At 33.5% G+C, this 14,580-nt stretch overlaps 1 protein-coding gene across 1 annotated transcript in view; it reads right to left on the bottom strand.

Annotated features, from left to right (window-relative positions):
- Positions 1-14,580, bottom strand: part of LOC108691035 — a 59,977-nt gene continuing 45,397 nt past the window's right edge. The window contains exons 8-19 of the mRNA XM_018198657.1: positions 14,369-14,467; positions 11,910-12,130; positions 11,711-11,849; positions 10,254-11,023; positions 10,020-10,111; positions 8,931-9,532; positions 7,616-7,862; positions 6,980-7,225; positions 6,558-6,738; positions 6,111-6,316; positions 1,516-5,102; positions 1-791 (exon numbers count right to left, since the gene is read on the bottom strand). Of these exons, the coding sequence (XP_018054146.1) occupies positions 696-791; positions 1,516-5,102; positions 6,111-6,316; positions 6,558-6,738; positions 6,980-7,225; positions 7,616-7,862; positions 8,931-9,532; positions 10,020-10,111; positions 10,254-11,023; positions 11,711-11,849; positions 11,910-12,130; positions 14,369-14,467 (6,486 nt within the window). The 3' untranslated portion in view covers positions 1-695. The remainder of the gene's footprint in view (positions 792-1,515; positions 5,103-6,110; positions 6,317-6,557; positions 6,739-6,979; positions 7,226-7,615; positions 7,863-8,930; positions 9,533-10,019; positions 10,112-10,253; positions 11,024-11,710; positions 11,850-11,909; positions 12,131-14,368; positions 14,468-14,580) is intronic.

The following is a 14,580-nucleotide window of genomic DNA, read 5'->3' as shown; positions in this document are numbered from 1 at the left end:
GAAATATAGAGTATTTTACGAGTTACAGACCGAACAATTGCTTAGCGGAAAAGAAAATATCTTTCCATCGCGTAAATATCTTTCCATAAATCGACCAAATTCGTTCACGGCTGAGAATATCCAGATCACATTGCAGTTAAAGCACTCGAACTAGAATAGCGGTCTGTTTGCCGAGCGATTCATTGTTGTCCTCAAATCCTTTTGGAGCACACGGGAAATTTGGTCATTCAAATCCAATCGTTGCTTTTATCGGAATGTGCGTAACCGGCTTATTGGATTTATGCATGTAGTGTATTTCACTTATTGAAACACTATTTAGTTAAATAAATAGTTTTAATAGATACATCAATGCTATTCTTTCTCTTGAAGGTTTAAAGTTCTTATAATAAATTTACGATATAAATAAAAAATTAGAGTTTTATAGCGGTATGTAAAGAATAAAGAGGTGTTAATTTTTTGTATTAAAAAAATCGGACTTTATCTTCGAGATAAAATTTAAATCTAAATCTGTATGCAGAGCTTATGTACACGCGGTGCACATTAACAGACAGAAATTACTTTTTAGCAGACATTAAGCAGCGTAAAATCTATTCTTCGGTTGGTAGCGAAAATCAAAATGCTTACGCAAGGATTCACGCGGTACAATTTCTTTGAGACTCGGAGCAACGACGACTCGTAAAGGCTACGTGTGTTATCTATATAGTACAGTAAAATACGAGCTGTGGGGTTTCTGGTTTTAAAACGAAACGATTAATACCTGAATTCTGCACGTGATCTGTTACTGCATGTATCTGAAAAAGAAAAAAACAAACAATTTATTTTTCAGATATAATAATATGAATTTATTTTTTAATTTAAATTTTATTTATTTATTTCAATAAAACTTTAATTTAAAGCTTAGTAAATTTAAGAAAGTATTATAAAAGTATTGTATTTAATAAAATATGTATTCAAGAATTTCTAATTAGAAGGATTTACAAAATGTAATATGTGATTGAGAAGTACAAAAAATGTAAACGGTATAATAACTAATTTACAGTAACAAGTACATTGAAGTAGACAATATGTCTCTTATAATTTAATTTTGAATGCTGAAACACGCTGTCACAAGCTAAATTTTCTCAACACGTTAGGCTTTTGAAATAATTAAGATTTAATATGCAAAAAAATGAATTTTTTGTCATTATTTTTATAAAAAAGGTTAACATTATCTTAAAATTCTAATCAGAAATCACGAATGTATTCATTTTCTCTATAAAATATTTTTTAAATTTCAGTATTTTACTTTTTAGCCAAGTTATATATGTATATGACGAAGGATTAGACCTGACGAAAATCATTAAACCTCATTTGTTTCGAAAATCTGACGTGCTGATGAAATTTCGTGGCATTGTATCCAGAATAAAAAACACTCTGGTTTAGTAATTAGAAAAAAAAAATTTTTTTTTTAAACTAGTGTCATTACTATTAGAAATGATTTATTAAAAAATATAACTTAAATTTCGTTTTACTGACCTGAGTCACGGCTTTTCGTAGTCGGAGGGTACCTTCTCCGACGTACAACGGTTTCTCCGATTTTGCGATTTCGCGGACAAGTTTCTGATCATTAAAATCCTGCAAGAGCGGTATTCCAGGAGCTCTCCTCTTTTTCAAGTTTGTATTTGTATCGGAATCTACAATGATCCCTGCGGATTCGTCTTTGCCAAAATTTTCTGAATGAATTACGGTGTAGCCGCCCAGGAACTGTACCGACTTTTTCGCGGTCTTAGTGAACGGCGCACGTGTCTCCTTATCGAATATGTGCGAGCCATTCTTTTCATACTCCTCCATTTTCGATCCTATTTTTATTGTTTTATAAATTGGATTGTGAAAAGAATTTTTCGGGACTCTCGGGACAAACGTCGAAGGTTGAGTTTTGTTAGACGTTCCGGGAAGGTTGCAATCATTTGATTTAACACTCCTGCCTCCGTCTTTCATTTCCTTTTTCTTCGTTATTATTTCCGGCCGCTGCAAGTTTCTCGCAGCAAGGGGCACCGCTTGGCTTTTCATGAACTTACGCCTAGCTACTTTCTCCCTATCGTTAATTTTAGAATGTTTCTCGACGGTCGTCGCGTCGCACCGAATCTCGTAATACTTAACAAAACTCCTAACTTTACCCGGGGTTATCGTTACAACGTCGCGAAACGATTGGTCGTTACTTACGTTAGCTACGGGTGTTACGGCCCTGTTATTGTCATTATTATTATAAGGATTTACGGAAGTAATTTTCTTAGCTATGGCACACTTATCGCCGCTACTCATCGTATCCTCTACTAATACTAATGCCGACCGATTCGTGATCCTTCTTCGATCTTCGTCAGTCTTTTCTTTACCGCGAGTATGAATCTCTCTCGAAGCTCTTTCGCGCTTCCTGTCGTTTTTCAGACTGTTCTTGCGCGATGCATCTGCGATCGCCTTCAATTCTCTACTGTCGAAAATCCTGTTCATCGTCGTAGGTGCTCCAATGGGAATTCTCTTTTGGGATTCGTTCTCTTTATGTCGCTCGCGCTCAATATTAGTTTTCTTAAGTATCGTCTTAGGAATATGAATATCTCGTAATTTTTTAAGCTCTCGATTGGCATTCTCAACCGTATTTTTTATGGGTTCCGATGTTTTCTTAATGTTTGTCTTTATATTGATCTTTTCTGATTTAATATTCAAAGAATTTTTGCTGATCATCATTTTGGAGTTATCTTTTATGTTTGCAACTTTATGTTTGATATCGCAGGATTTATTATGATTTTTAATCTCAATATTTTCATTTTTTATAATTTTTTCACTAATCGTTGGAATGTCATTTTTGAGATTTTGAGGCTTTTCCTCGATGTTTATTTTCATAATATTTTCTTCTTTTATCATTTTCTCAACGGTTGGTGTATCGTTATTTATATTAGTAATTTTCGTATTTAAAAGAACGCTGCAAGTCTCGTTTTGAGATTTTTCAAATGATTTAGATGTGTTCTCTTTTTCTTTGGAAATTCTACTATTGATCCGGCATGATATCTTCTCATCTATCTTTGTTGCTAATTTCTTATTTTCGGGACTCACTATTTTTAATTTTATATTATTAAAATTGCAAAGAAGCTCATTCAACACGTCATTTTTTACATCTCTGACACTTTTATTTTCTGATTGCATTGATTTTACATTCAAAATCTTGACAATCTTTTCTTCCATTTCGTTGGAGTTGTTAAAAATGTTTTGCTTCTTCGTATCCATTTTTGTCGCATTACAGAAATCACGCGAATGTTCGTTTTCCATCGTAAAATCTGCATTTAATTTCCGGATTTTATTTGGTGATTTATTAGTCGTGCTTAATTCTTTATCCATGCTTGAAGTTACAGAAATTGCCGCATAATTCATTGAGATATCTGTTGAATCATCAGATAACATAATTTCCAAAAAAGAATTTGGCTTAACTTTCACGGGAACACTCTTCGCGAAAATATCTTTCGGCAAAACTGTATCATGGTTATTCTCGGAAAAATTACTTTTTTTCTTATTCTCTTCAAGTAATCGAGTTTGTTCGATTTTATCCGACTTGTTTATAAGATTATCAGTGGAAATGTTCTTGCTTGATTCACCATTGTCATCATGTTCGTTTTGAGATGACTCATTGAACAATAATTTTTCATTCTTGGCAACACACTTCCCTTTGATGTCATTGCTACTTTTTTTCAAAAACATTTTCTCTTCTCGGTATGTTATTTTTGTCTCTTTTTCAATTCTGTTGGCTATTTCTAAACTGTTATCTATCACGTTCACGACTCCTGAAGAAGTATTACTTCGATCCATCTGTTTTACATCGCTTGCAGTAGTTTTCCCCGTTATTATGTTTTCTTTCTCAGATTGGAAAATTTCCTCGCTAGCTTGCACGTTCCGAGGTATCAAATCGAAATCTTCCTCCCGAATTTTCTCGCAATTAACATCATTATTTCTATCGTTACAATACCTTTGCGGAATCGCCTTTAATTTCACGTCAACCTCGTTTACCTCCATTATAAAAGGATCGTCTTTTCCCGTTTTCGCGGAATTTCTTTTGTCGACACTCGACGTGTATGATTTATCTCGTGCATTGCCGCACCAATCTTTTACATCTGCGAATTCCTCTCGGATTTCAGTCAGTTTCACGGAAGAAACGGTGCTTTGTTCGCTGGCTTGTTCATTGTTGAGAATGGATTCGTGACTCTGCGAATTGTCACACGGCACACTAATTTTTACATTAGAATCGCGTTTGGATAGAGAAGAACTTGGTGATTCGATCATGAATCGTACTTTCGTACCTACACGACATTTCGATTCGTCATTATTATCGAAAACATTATTATAATCAAACGATCTCTTATCACTTACTTCGTTTTTGTTCATGCTACTTTCGAATCGGCACTCATTAAATTTCCGAGCGAAGTCATTGTCAAATGAATCTCTCCATTTGTCTAGATACTTTTCGAATGGAAGATTCGTCGTTGTCACACGAAAACAGACGTCACTGCTATCATCTAATATGTGCGCTTTTGTCGATTCTTTCTCGTGTAAATTTTGCGAGTTCTTAGGACTTACATTTCTGTTCCATGTATCGGACACTACATTTTCGAAATCGTGCAAAGTGAAAAAGAGCGGTGGATATTTATCGAATGCCTTCTGTTTAGATGACGCGACATTGCGAGAAGATGATTTCGATGTGATTGACTTTGGAATTGGATCATCATTTGCGCTGTTGCTTGATGTCAAGTTGTCTCTTATGGATGTCGTATTATCGCGACGCTTTACTTCGATCATCTTCGACGCAGTGACGCGATTCTCGCGATGATGTTGTTCTGTGTCGGCTCTTGGACAGTTTGCTGAAGTGTCGCATTGCGGCTGAGTTTCGACATATCCAGAATTGTTTCGTCGACATTTTTCTAGTAGAAGCAGCGGCGGTGGACGTTTTTGCTGAGATATCGCGATGTCGTTCGTGGTTTTCATTGCACCATTGCTCGCCACCGACGATTCGATCGGTGCAATCTTGATTTTACGTTTCGTTCGTCGCGGTGGCACAGGTGGTTCAGCCGAATTTCCATTATCTGCCATAGAAAAAGATTTGGGATTTTAGAGAAAGATTCTTCAATTTCGACAGAAGATTTTGAAAAATGAGAGATTTCAATAGAATTCGAAAATGATACATTATTTATGACATTACTGTTACATTTGTTACTCTTACAATTGTACATAATACAAATGATGAATATATGCTTAGCGAACGAACTGTTAAATCTAAAAGTTAAACACGAGAAGATAACCACGACGGCAGACTGTTCGAGACATACTAAAGATGATTCCTTAGAAATGACACACACATTTCCCCTTCCTAGGACACGGTCAATACCAATGCTCATATATAATTCCCAAGTTTTAAATTCATGCTAGATGTAATTAAAATCAAGGACATGAAAACATTACGTAATGTTACTTGAAAAATTCAAATATATTTTATTGCAATATAATGTATAAAATAGGTTGTTATTACATTATATAAAAAGTATGTGATATATTGTATATATATTGTATATATTGTATATATATTTTATAAAAAGTATGTATGAAAGCATATGTTATAGGTACTTTACTTAAACAATTTAAAGAGACAGATTTAATCAACAAATATTCTACTTTATTTTGTAAAATTATATTAGATTTGCTGAATAGTAAAAGGATTATTCTTATTTTTGCAGTCTTTTCTCAATATTTTTTAATTTAAATGACCAAGAGTAGCGAAAAGTTACGAACTTTAGTAACTCTGACAAGGGTTTCGCTAAGCGGATAACAACAATTCGATTACACTCGAAGCTACCGTATGTTCGATACAACATGTATGGCATAGTGGAGATAATAGTCTTTTCGCAAATAGAATTTTCTATGAGATTCCGTCATATGCAATCAATAACAATAGAAAATGTAATAACTCGTTGAAAGATTTTTGTCGACAAAAATTTATATATAAATACGCGAGTATATAGATATATCACTTACCTAAATAAAAACTTGGCGACTTGTCCTACTGATGTCGAAATCTTCTATAGATAGCAGCATGCTGGCAGATTTTAGTGCGTTATTGTCAACGAGATCAGTCATGTACAGGCTGTTGGTATTATTGTGATTGCCCATAGCGCTGGATGCGGCACTACTATATGCGCTTGAAGTGTTCTGCACCGACGCTACATCCGTAGTTTTCTGAACGATCCACTTGTTCATCATGCTGGACGTTTCCGCTTCCGATGACACATCGAATTTGATATCACTGCGAACGAGATAGAGAATAAAAGAGTTAAATCTACGGAGCAAAATTTTTTTTGTGTGGAATAAAAATGATTAATCCGTTATATTAATTTATTAAATCGAGAGGAACAAGCAACATAATACTGCTGCTGCAGTCTACGCATAATTTATCCGAATTATTCGTTAAATAAATTTTTTGCGAGACAGATTTACAGTTTTTTTTTTTAGTAAATTATTAAATCAATTATATCTGAAATACTCACTGTAAGTAATTGTTCTCTACAGAGCCCTGGTTTTGATCGTTTCTCGATTCCACACTTTTTCGAATAGCAGTCTGCGAAAGAACCAACTCAACCGTTTCAGACGAGCTCTGTAGCATCTTCAGAGCATCTTCATAGCGAAGGTTCAGCAGATTCTGTCCATTTATTGCTACAATCCGGTCACCTGTCGAGAAAAGTAATTCACGATATTTTAATTTTGTACATCTAATTAAATTTGCATCTATTTGTGTTACTTTCTAATTTAAGTCTATTTATTTATCTCATTATATTGTCTTTTTTCAATTTATCCATTCGTTATCATTGTAGTTAACTGCAATGATGCATTGCAGTTCATTTTAACTATAATCTCGACTGCGAGTCAGATAGATGCTTTTATCTTGAAGTAACATAAACATTTTCCGAACCTTTATTTATGTTTCCGGCCATATCGGCTGATCCTCCAACGGAAACTGCTTGAACATAAACGCCACCGTCATTACCCTCCATTACTTGCAAACCTATACTACCACCATGGCCGCGTTCCAATTTGATCGTATGCAAAATTCGTTCTTCGGCGAATGACAGCTCTTCTAAACGAGCCATTAAAGATGCAGACATCGATTCGTCTTCAGGAATCCGGAAAGTTTCGTCGTCAGTTCGTATATCAGCATCTATAAAGGTAAAAAATAATCGTGAATTTTATTATAAAACTTTTATCTCAACAGTGATATTTATAATAAATGTAAATAATGCTATAATAAATGTAAATAAAATGTAAAAATTGTTTATAAACAACAATGAGAATTAGCTAATCAAATATTTAATTTATTTAAATAAATTTATTATATAGAGTGTTTTTGAAAGTTTCAAGAATTCATAAGAATATTTTTGTATCAAAATGACCTACGTTTTGGACTTATAGAACTTGCTATAAATATTTAATCACAATGTTAGAAATAATTTTTAATTATATAAACACAATTAAAATTATTTTTATAATCATTAATTATTATAATTATTTGTATAAAAGAAATTCTTATGAAAAATATATTATTACTTACTCAACACGTATGCTTCCGGCATGGGTGATTCGGTAGATCGTGCTGATAGCGATTGAATAGACGATTCGGTATCGGATTTTAGAGACAGTGATTCCGTATCGTCGGTAAGCGCGGTATCTTTCTGAACTAAACTGCTGTAAATCGCTCGCGTACCCATTTTCACACCCAATCGACGCGGCAAGCTAGGTGTACGAAGACCACTCGACTGCTTCGATGCACCATAATTCGGTAAGCTAGATGCTTTCATCTAAAATATAGTATATAGATAATATTGCCTTATTAATAGAGAAATAATAAATAAATATCTAGAAAATAATTAGATTGAAAGTTTCATAGTAGATTCGAATATTAATAAATAATGAGAGAATAGTAAACAATAATAAAATTTACAATAAAATTTACAATTAATGAGAGTACGGCATGATCCTTCGTGCGTAAAGCTGCATACATATTTTATATTTAAGTTAAGTAAGTCTCAGGATTAGTAGTTTCAGCTACATTTCGAATCATTTTCATTGAAATTTCTTTCGATTCCACTCTTTTAAAGAGATAGAACGCTACTTCAATATAATTCCTAATCTTTTATATTGATTAAAATTTCGGGTAAAGACCATCAAAAGGTCAAATGGATAGTCCAAGAGCGTAACAGTACAAATTCTTTTTCAGAAATAAAATATAAGACACAGTCATGTTTTATAAATAAAAAAATGAAATTATAAGCGAATCGAAAGTTAGAAAGTAACAATTTCATTTCTGAAAAATTCCACTTTCAATTTTATTTCTTGGCTTATCCAATACAATGCGGTTTTTTATTTATTTTATTTCTGAAAAAAATTCTTATTCTTACGCTTTTGGTTGGGCTATCTATTTTGAAACGATGTTCATCTGAAGTTCCAATTAGTGTGAAAGATTAAGAAATAGCATTGAACAACTTTATCTGGAAGCGTTAGATTTAAAGAAATTTTCGTTGAGGATAACTCGAAATGTAGTCGAATTCAATTTTATTGTTTAACTGAAGTATATATATGATACTTTGCGCACGAAGTACCGCGCTGTACTTTAATTAGCCGACTATATATATTTTATTTCTCTAATATCGATCTCTAATATCTTGTTACATTTTCTTTTATTTAAATAGTTAGGAATATGCTGAATATTCGGAATATGCTTTTATCGATAAATGCTTGCTTTTATTTCTAACATGTAACATAAATGTATACTAAATTCACGCTAACATCGTTAGCATGTTTTGAATATGGATCTTAAAATGTAATTGATAAAATGTAATGAATAAAATATAATTGATATATACTACCTTTTGCAATGTTTTTTTAATGTCTGACACATTCCAAACTTCGTCCGGAACAGGAAACTCCTTCTTTCCTGATAGACGAACTTTATTAATGGCGGCGTATAGTTCTTCAGGATTGTTAGATTTATCTAGCTGGTTAATGTTGTTTGACATAACTTTTGGGAGCGAATATGTACATTCGGTTTCAGTCTCGCTGTCTAAACCAGGGCAGCCGTAGAGTTTGTCATGCTCCGATTTTGTTTCTTTGGATTCCAACAAGATCTTGTGCGGTGTCATTAAACCTCTCTCCGATTCATCCTCTGTGTCTCGCGATTGACCTTCTGGTTCTAATCGCACGTTTACTTGTGCATAAAGAGCATCCTCTTCAGATGAATAAAAGACAGGTTCGCGACCAGCGTCCTTCGACGTTGCCGTCACTACAATTGGATCTTTCTGAGGATTTTCGTTCTCCTTATTTTGGTATTCCTCTAGTTGCATTGGATAATTTATTCTCTGCTGTACTTTAACCACGTTCGCGATTGTTATCTTAGTTTTACCATCGAGACTCTTGGGTTTTAATGGTGTAGTATGGTGTTTTACTTCCATACTCAGGGGTACTCCAAATTCTAAAACATGATGTAGATTGATTTTTTTCTAGATATCTTTATATAAATGTTTCAAGAAAATAACATTTTACAAAATTCTTTGGAGTGGAATCTAAAGAATAAAAATTGAGCCAGTCTTGAAAAAGAGTAGCTCAATTTTCAATCTTTAAGAGTGACTTTAAGTCACTTTAAAAGTTTTAGAGGGCACATTAATTGTACTTTGAAAATTTAAAAAATTGGACAAAAATTGGAAAAATACGATAAATCAAGAAATTATAGCAACAATTAAAATATTAAATTAAAAAAAAATTTTTAAAGATCTCTGTCCGTATAATCGCTGAAAATTTTGATTCAATTGTTCGCGATATTTACATTTTAAGATTTCCATAAAAAAAGAAGATCAATATCCTTGCGATAAAGTGTTACAATTTAGCTAGTTTCTTATCTTGAAACTTTTGTGGAAAGTTCTAAACATTTCAGCAAGCTTAATCGGTAGGAAAGCGTGTACCTTTAGCGAGGCCTTGAAGTGACGTGAGCTCCGAACGAAGTCTGAGGAAGAACTGATGATGCAGGGACGTGAGCTTAAAAGCGAAGTAACTTCTAGAAAATAGAAAGATTCTTTATGTAAACGTCGTTATTGTAAGCGATAAAGGAAGTACTCGATATATATTTTCGAAGTATTCGTCGACGTTCCATTTAAAACTGTTCGTTCGATCGATCTTCGAAATTAGAGCAAACTTACTTTCGATGATCCATCCGTAGTTTGAACTTGCAACGTTTTCCATTCAGCTTGCTGTATACCACCAGACAACTCTTGCTGTAACTCAATGTTTGCACATCTCGCCACTGAAAATGAGCCAATTCCGTTCTTTCCCTTGGTTCGCCCCCTCGCTCCAGTAACTTCAATCCTTGAGAATGTATCGCTAGCCACACGTTGCTCTCTGTTTTTTTCTTGCTGCTTTTACTATTTTTGCTGTTATTATTGTTAACACTATTAATATTATTATTGTTATTTTTATTGTTGTTATTGCGTGTTTCGTCGCGGCATAAATCTGCGTTCTTCACGTGCTCGTCCGAATAGGGTATCGTCGGCATATTTTCGCGGGAGTTTAACCGCGAAATTCCAATTCTGCCATAGGTGGAGCAGATATCCCGGACAGGTTTCTCCTTACGATGATTTCCTGCACCATCGAGCGACGACACGACATCGTGGTTGTCGGACACGATGCTTTTCCCCTTTCTCTGCCGCATCATCAGTTTCTCTAACTCCTTCGAGTCTACTGTGGCAATGTAGTAGTGCGAACCGTAATCCGCCAGGGACTGCGCGTGAGTTATGAATATCTCCTCGGCTTTGTTCGAGTCCAAGCCACGGCGGTCGCGGTGAGCGCGATGTAGCTGCGCCCGAAGTGTATCGGCGTCGACGCAGGGTTGCGATTGATGCCGGTCCGCGTTCAATATCAAAGACTCCGGCACGTAGTGTTCGAGGAGGAAGTAATCTCCACAGCCATGCTCCTGTGGAATATACAATAGCTCTGATGTGAAACAGAGAAACTAATTTATAAGTACGGATTATGTCAGAATTGTTATTAACTCTCTCATAATAGATCAGAATAATATCTCTAACAATCAACTATTTACTTAAGCTTGGGAATTATGCAACTATTGATCTCTGGTGTCGCTAATTGAATATAATTTAATAATTGAATTTACACACAGTATGGAAATTATATAGTATTGTTATATGTATATATTATATATTATAGTATAATATAGATATATACATTTAATTCAAGAAGTATAATACATTTAATTCAAGAAGTATTGATAGGTGGAATAGAAGATGTTAATTCTGAAATTATTTGTCTTTTTTAACTGTTCTTACTTAAGTTTTACTTACTAAAATTCATCATTTTAGGAAGTCTTTAACATCGAAATCTTTGAATTTGACCATTATTGGATTCATATATATGAAAATTCTTAGACTTTATAATTGTAAAGTAAAAATTAATCGTATTTCATGTAAGAAACGTAGATTCTTTGCAGAATCACAAATATTTTCTATCTATGTCACAATTTTTCATTTTACATAATTTTACCTAATTATTTGAAACTTAATAGTTATTTTGTAACATTTGATTGTTTCGTGACGGTAATTTCATTTCAAATAGCGTGCATTACATAAATCACTGATTAACTCACATTGGCGTTGTAATTCCCGAATTCAGCTTGAAGTGCGAGGCCCGTCAAATTGATTAATTCGGAATATGGGCATACCAGCTGTTGTTCCAGTATACATCGCCTTATTTGCAGATATAGCAAATGTTTCGATATCCAACTCCTGAAAACGATACGAACGTTAATCGAGTCATATATCGTGCCATTTTTAGTTCAAACTAACCTGGTACCACGAAGAGATGGTAGAAAGAATCGGAGTCGCAGGTACAGCATGAAACTAGTCGGTAGACCCAGCAAACTTTTGCTTTTACCGCTACTTAACCATCCTGGTGGTGCGACTTTATTTAATTTTGTGTCGGGTGGTAACATCGCAAAATCTCCAGCCAGTAGTACGGCCAATCCTAGAGTGAAGTTTTCATCGAGACTTTCCGCTTGAACAATAGCCTGGAAGGATTTGCATATACATTGTATAAAATGTATATATCACATATACGTATCTGAGATTAGTTAAGTTCATATATGTTAGGTTAATTCACAGTATTTTTAATACTGCAGATCTAAAAGAGTAATTATATAAATAAATATTATTTTATAAATGTAAATAATAATATAATTATTTGTTATACAATAATTTCTAGCATATATTGATAGCACAAATTTGATATATATTTCTATATTTGCTACTTCTACTTATGCAATATGTGTAAGAAACGCGAGAGGGAATGCTAAAATGATGTTCGTAAACTACGATTCAGCGCGAAATTATTATGCGAGACAAGCAATTAAATGCAGAGAGCATGGGTGTGCATTTGATTGTTCTAAAAGATTATTATAGCGTGACATGACACGCATTTCGGCCGCAGAGGTAATTTTCTATTGTCGTGAATCTGCAGGAGTAATCGAATTTGAAAGTTCTTAGCGGCCTCTTGGGCGTTCTAAATCGACCATTTATTAAAATTGCATGATAAAATACTCCAGTCACGTTCAAAAGCTCGAATTGAGTGGAGAAAATACAGAGTTGCGAGCTTGAAACCGTCTTTTTAATAAAATTAAATGTCATTAAGAATATATCAGAGTCTCTATAAAATGTGACTGAAATTGAAAATTCCAATATAAAAATGAATTTTACACACACACACACACACACACACACACACACACACACACACACACACACACACACACACACACACACACACACACACACACATATATATATATATACATATATATACATGAAACAGTTAAATAAGGTCGGTATATTTATATTTATTATATTTAATGATACTATTTTATAGTTTAAATAAAAATTTTCTCATTTTATCTTAATTTTTTTACTCAGGTTCTAAATTGCTGCAAAACTTTTTGAATTGCTTTCAGATACATATATAGAAAAATTTGTAATTTTTTCATAATTTTGTCATTTTATGTTAAAAAATACATGTAATATATCCTAAAATTCTTTTGCTTCATTTTGTGCTTTAGTAGTTTCATAAAAAAAAGAGAGAACATTGTATAAGGTATAATAATTTAAAAAATATTAATTATTAATATAGTGGAGTGATGTTTTCAATTGTTTTCAATTGTTTATCGCAATGGTTTTAATTTACATAATTTTATATTTTAACTATAATATTCCTATAATAGTTCGAAATAATAATGCTGATCGATCGAATTATTCATTGGCAATTTGGTAGTATTACAGAAAAGTGTCTCTAAAAGTGTCTAATGTTAGTTTTGAACAAATGTTGATGCACTGATTTTTATGGAAGAAGGAATTGCACAATACGTTTATCGTCGAGATCACATAACTCGTGGTTTGTGGATCTGTCGTATATAATGATTAGGCTTGGCGGCTCGCCAGAACTTCTCGCGAGTTCACGTCGGAATTTGTGGTCTCGTAAACAACCGGCCACGTCTTGGCTTTCGCGGCCTAAGTGTGGCTTTGAAAGGCCATCGTCGCGCGAACATTACGATCGAACGAGTTCCGCTCGAGAATAGGGGGATAAAATATATTTTTTAAAGAGTTTTTATTGGGATACATACCAGCAAAATACATTCTTCCGCATAGCCAACAAATGAAAAATAATTCTTTTACGAAGCTCTCGCGAGATACGATATTTATTTCACTTATATGTTTATTTATTTAATGTTCTGAAAAGTAACTCCACAGAAAAAAATTTTACAAGGCAAAAAGTTACATGAGATAAACACACGGGATAATACGATTGAAGAATATCACCGAAAATTGATTTCTGAATTATTTCATTTAATTTGATTAATTTATATTAGCGCTTATTACACTGTTTAAACGAATGATGTTTATTATTTCTTCATTATCTTTTGGATTAACATATTACATGTACAAATTTGACAACGCGAAGGAAGTGGCCATTAATCATTAGATTGATTTACAGATAAGTGAATGTCATTTGCGAATGACTGTCAATGAAGAGTGCTTAATAATTACAAATTAAGATCAATGCGTTTTTAATTTTTTAAATTATGGAACTTTAAACTTTGAAGAATGTCTAGTCTCAATAATTTTCTTAATAATCTTCATCGTAATAATCTTAATAATATCGTGGTTTTTGTTCATCTTTTGAAAATGTATATCATTTCATTACTTGTTGATAGAAATTTAACAAAGTTAGTTACGGTTTGACTTTTCAATAAACTTACCTGAAATAAATCCCCGGCAGTGACCTTCTGAGGATCACAGGTTACTTCCACGCGTTGTCCTGTTAGCATTATTACAACTATCCGGCCAGAGTTACCCGCCTACACAAATAAACAAGTTATTACGAGTTTACCAACATTATATCATCTCTCTCTCTCTCTCTCTCTCTCTCTCTCTCTCTCTCTCTCTCTCTCTCTCTCTCTCTCTATAAATA

The sequence above is a fragment of the Atta colombica genome, unplaced genomic scaffold (genome assembly GCF_001594045.1).
Source record: "Atta colombica isolate Treedump-2 unplaced genomic scaffold, Acol1.0 scaffold38, whole genome shotgun sequence".
NCBI lineage: Eukaryota > Metazoa > Arthropoda > Insecta > Hymenoptera > Formicidae > Atta > Atta colombica.
Note: the sequence above shows the minus strand (reverse complement) of the source record. Positions and strands in the feature narration are given on the sequence as shown.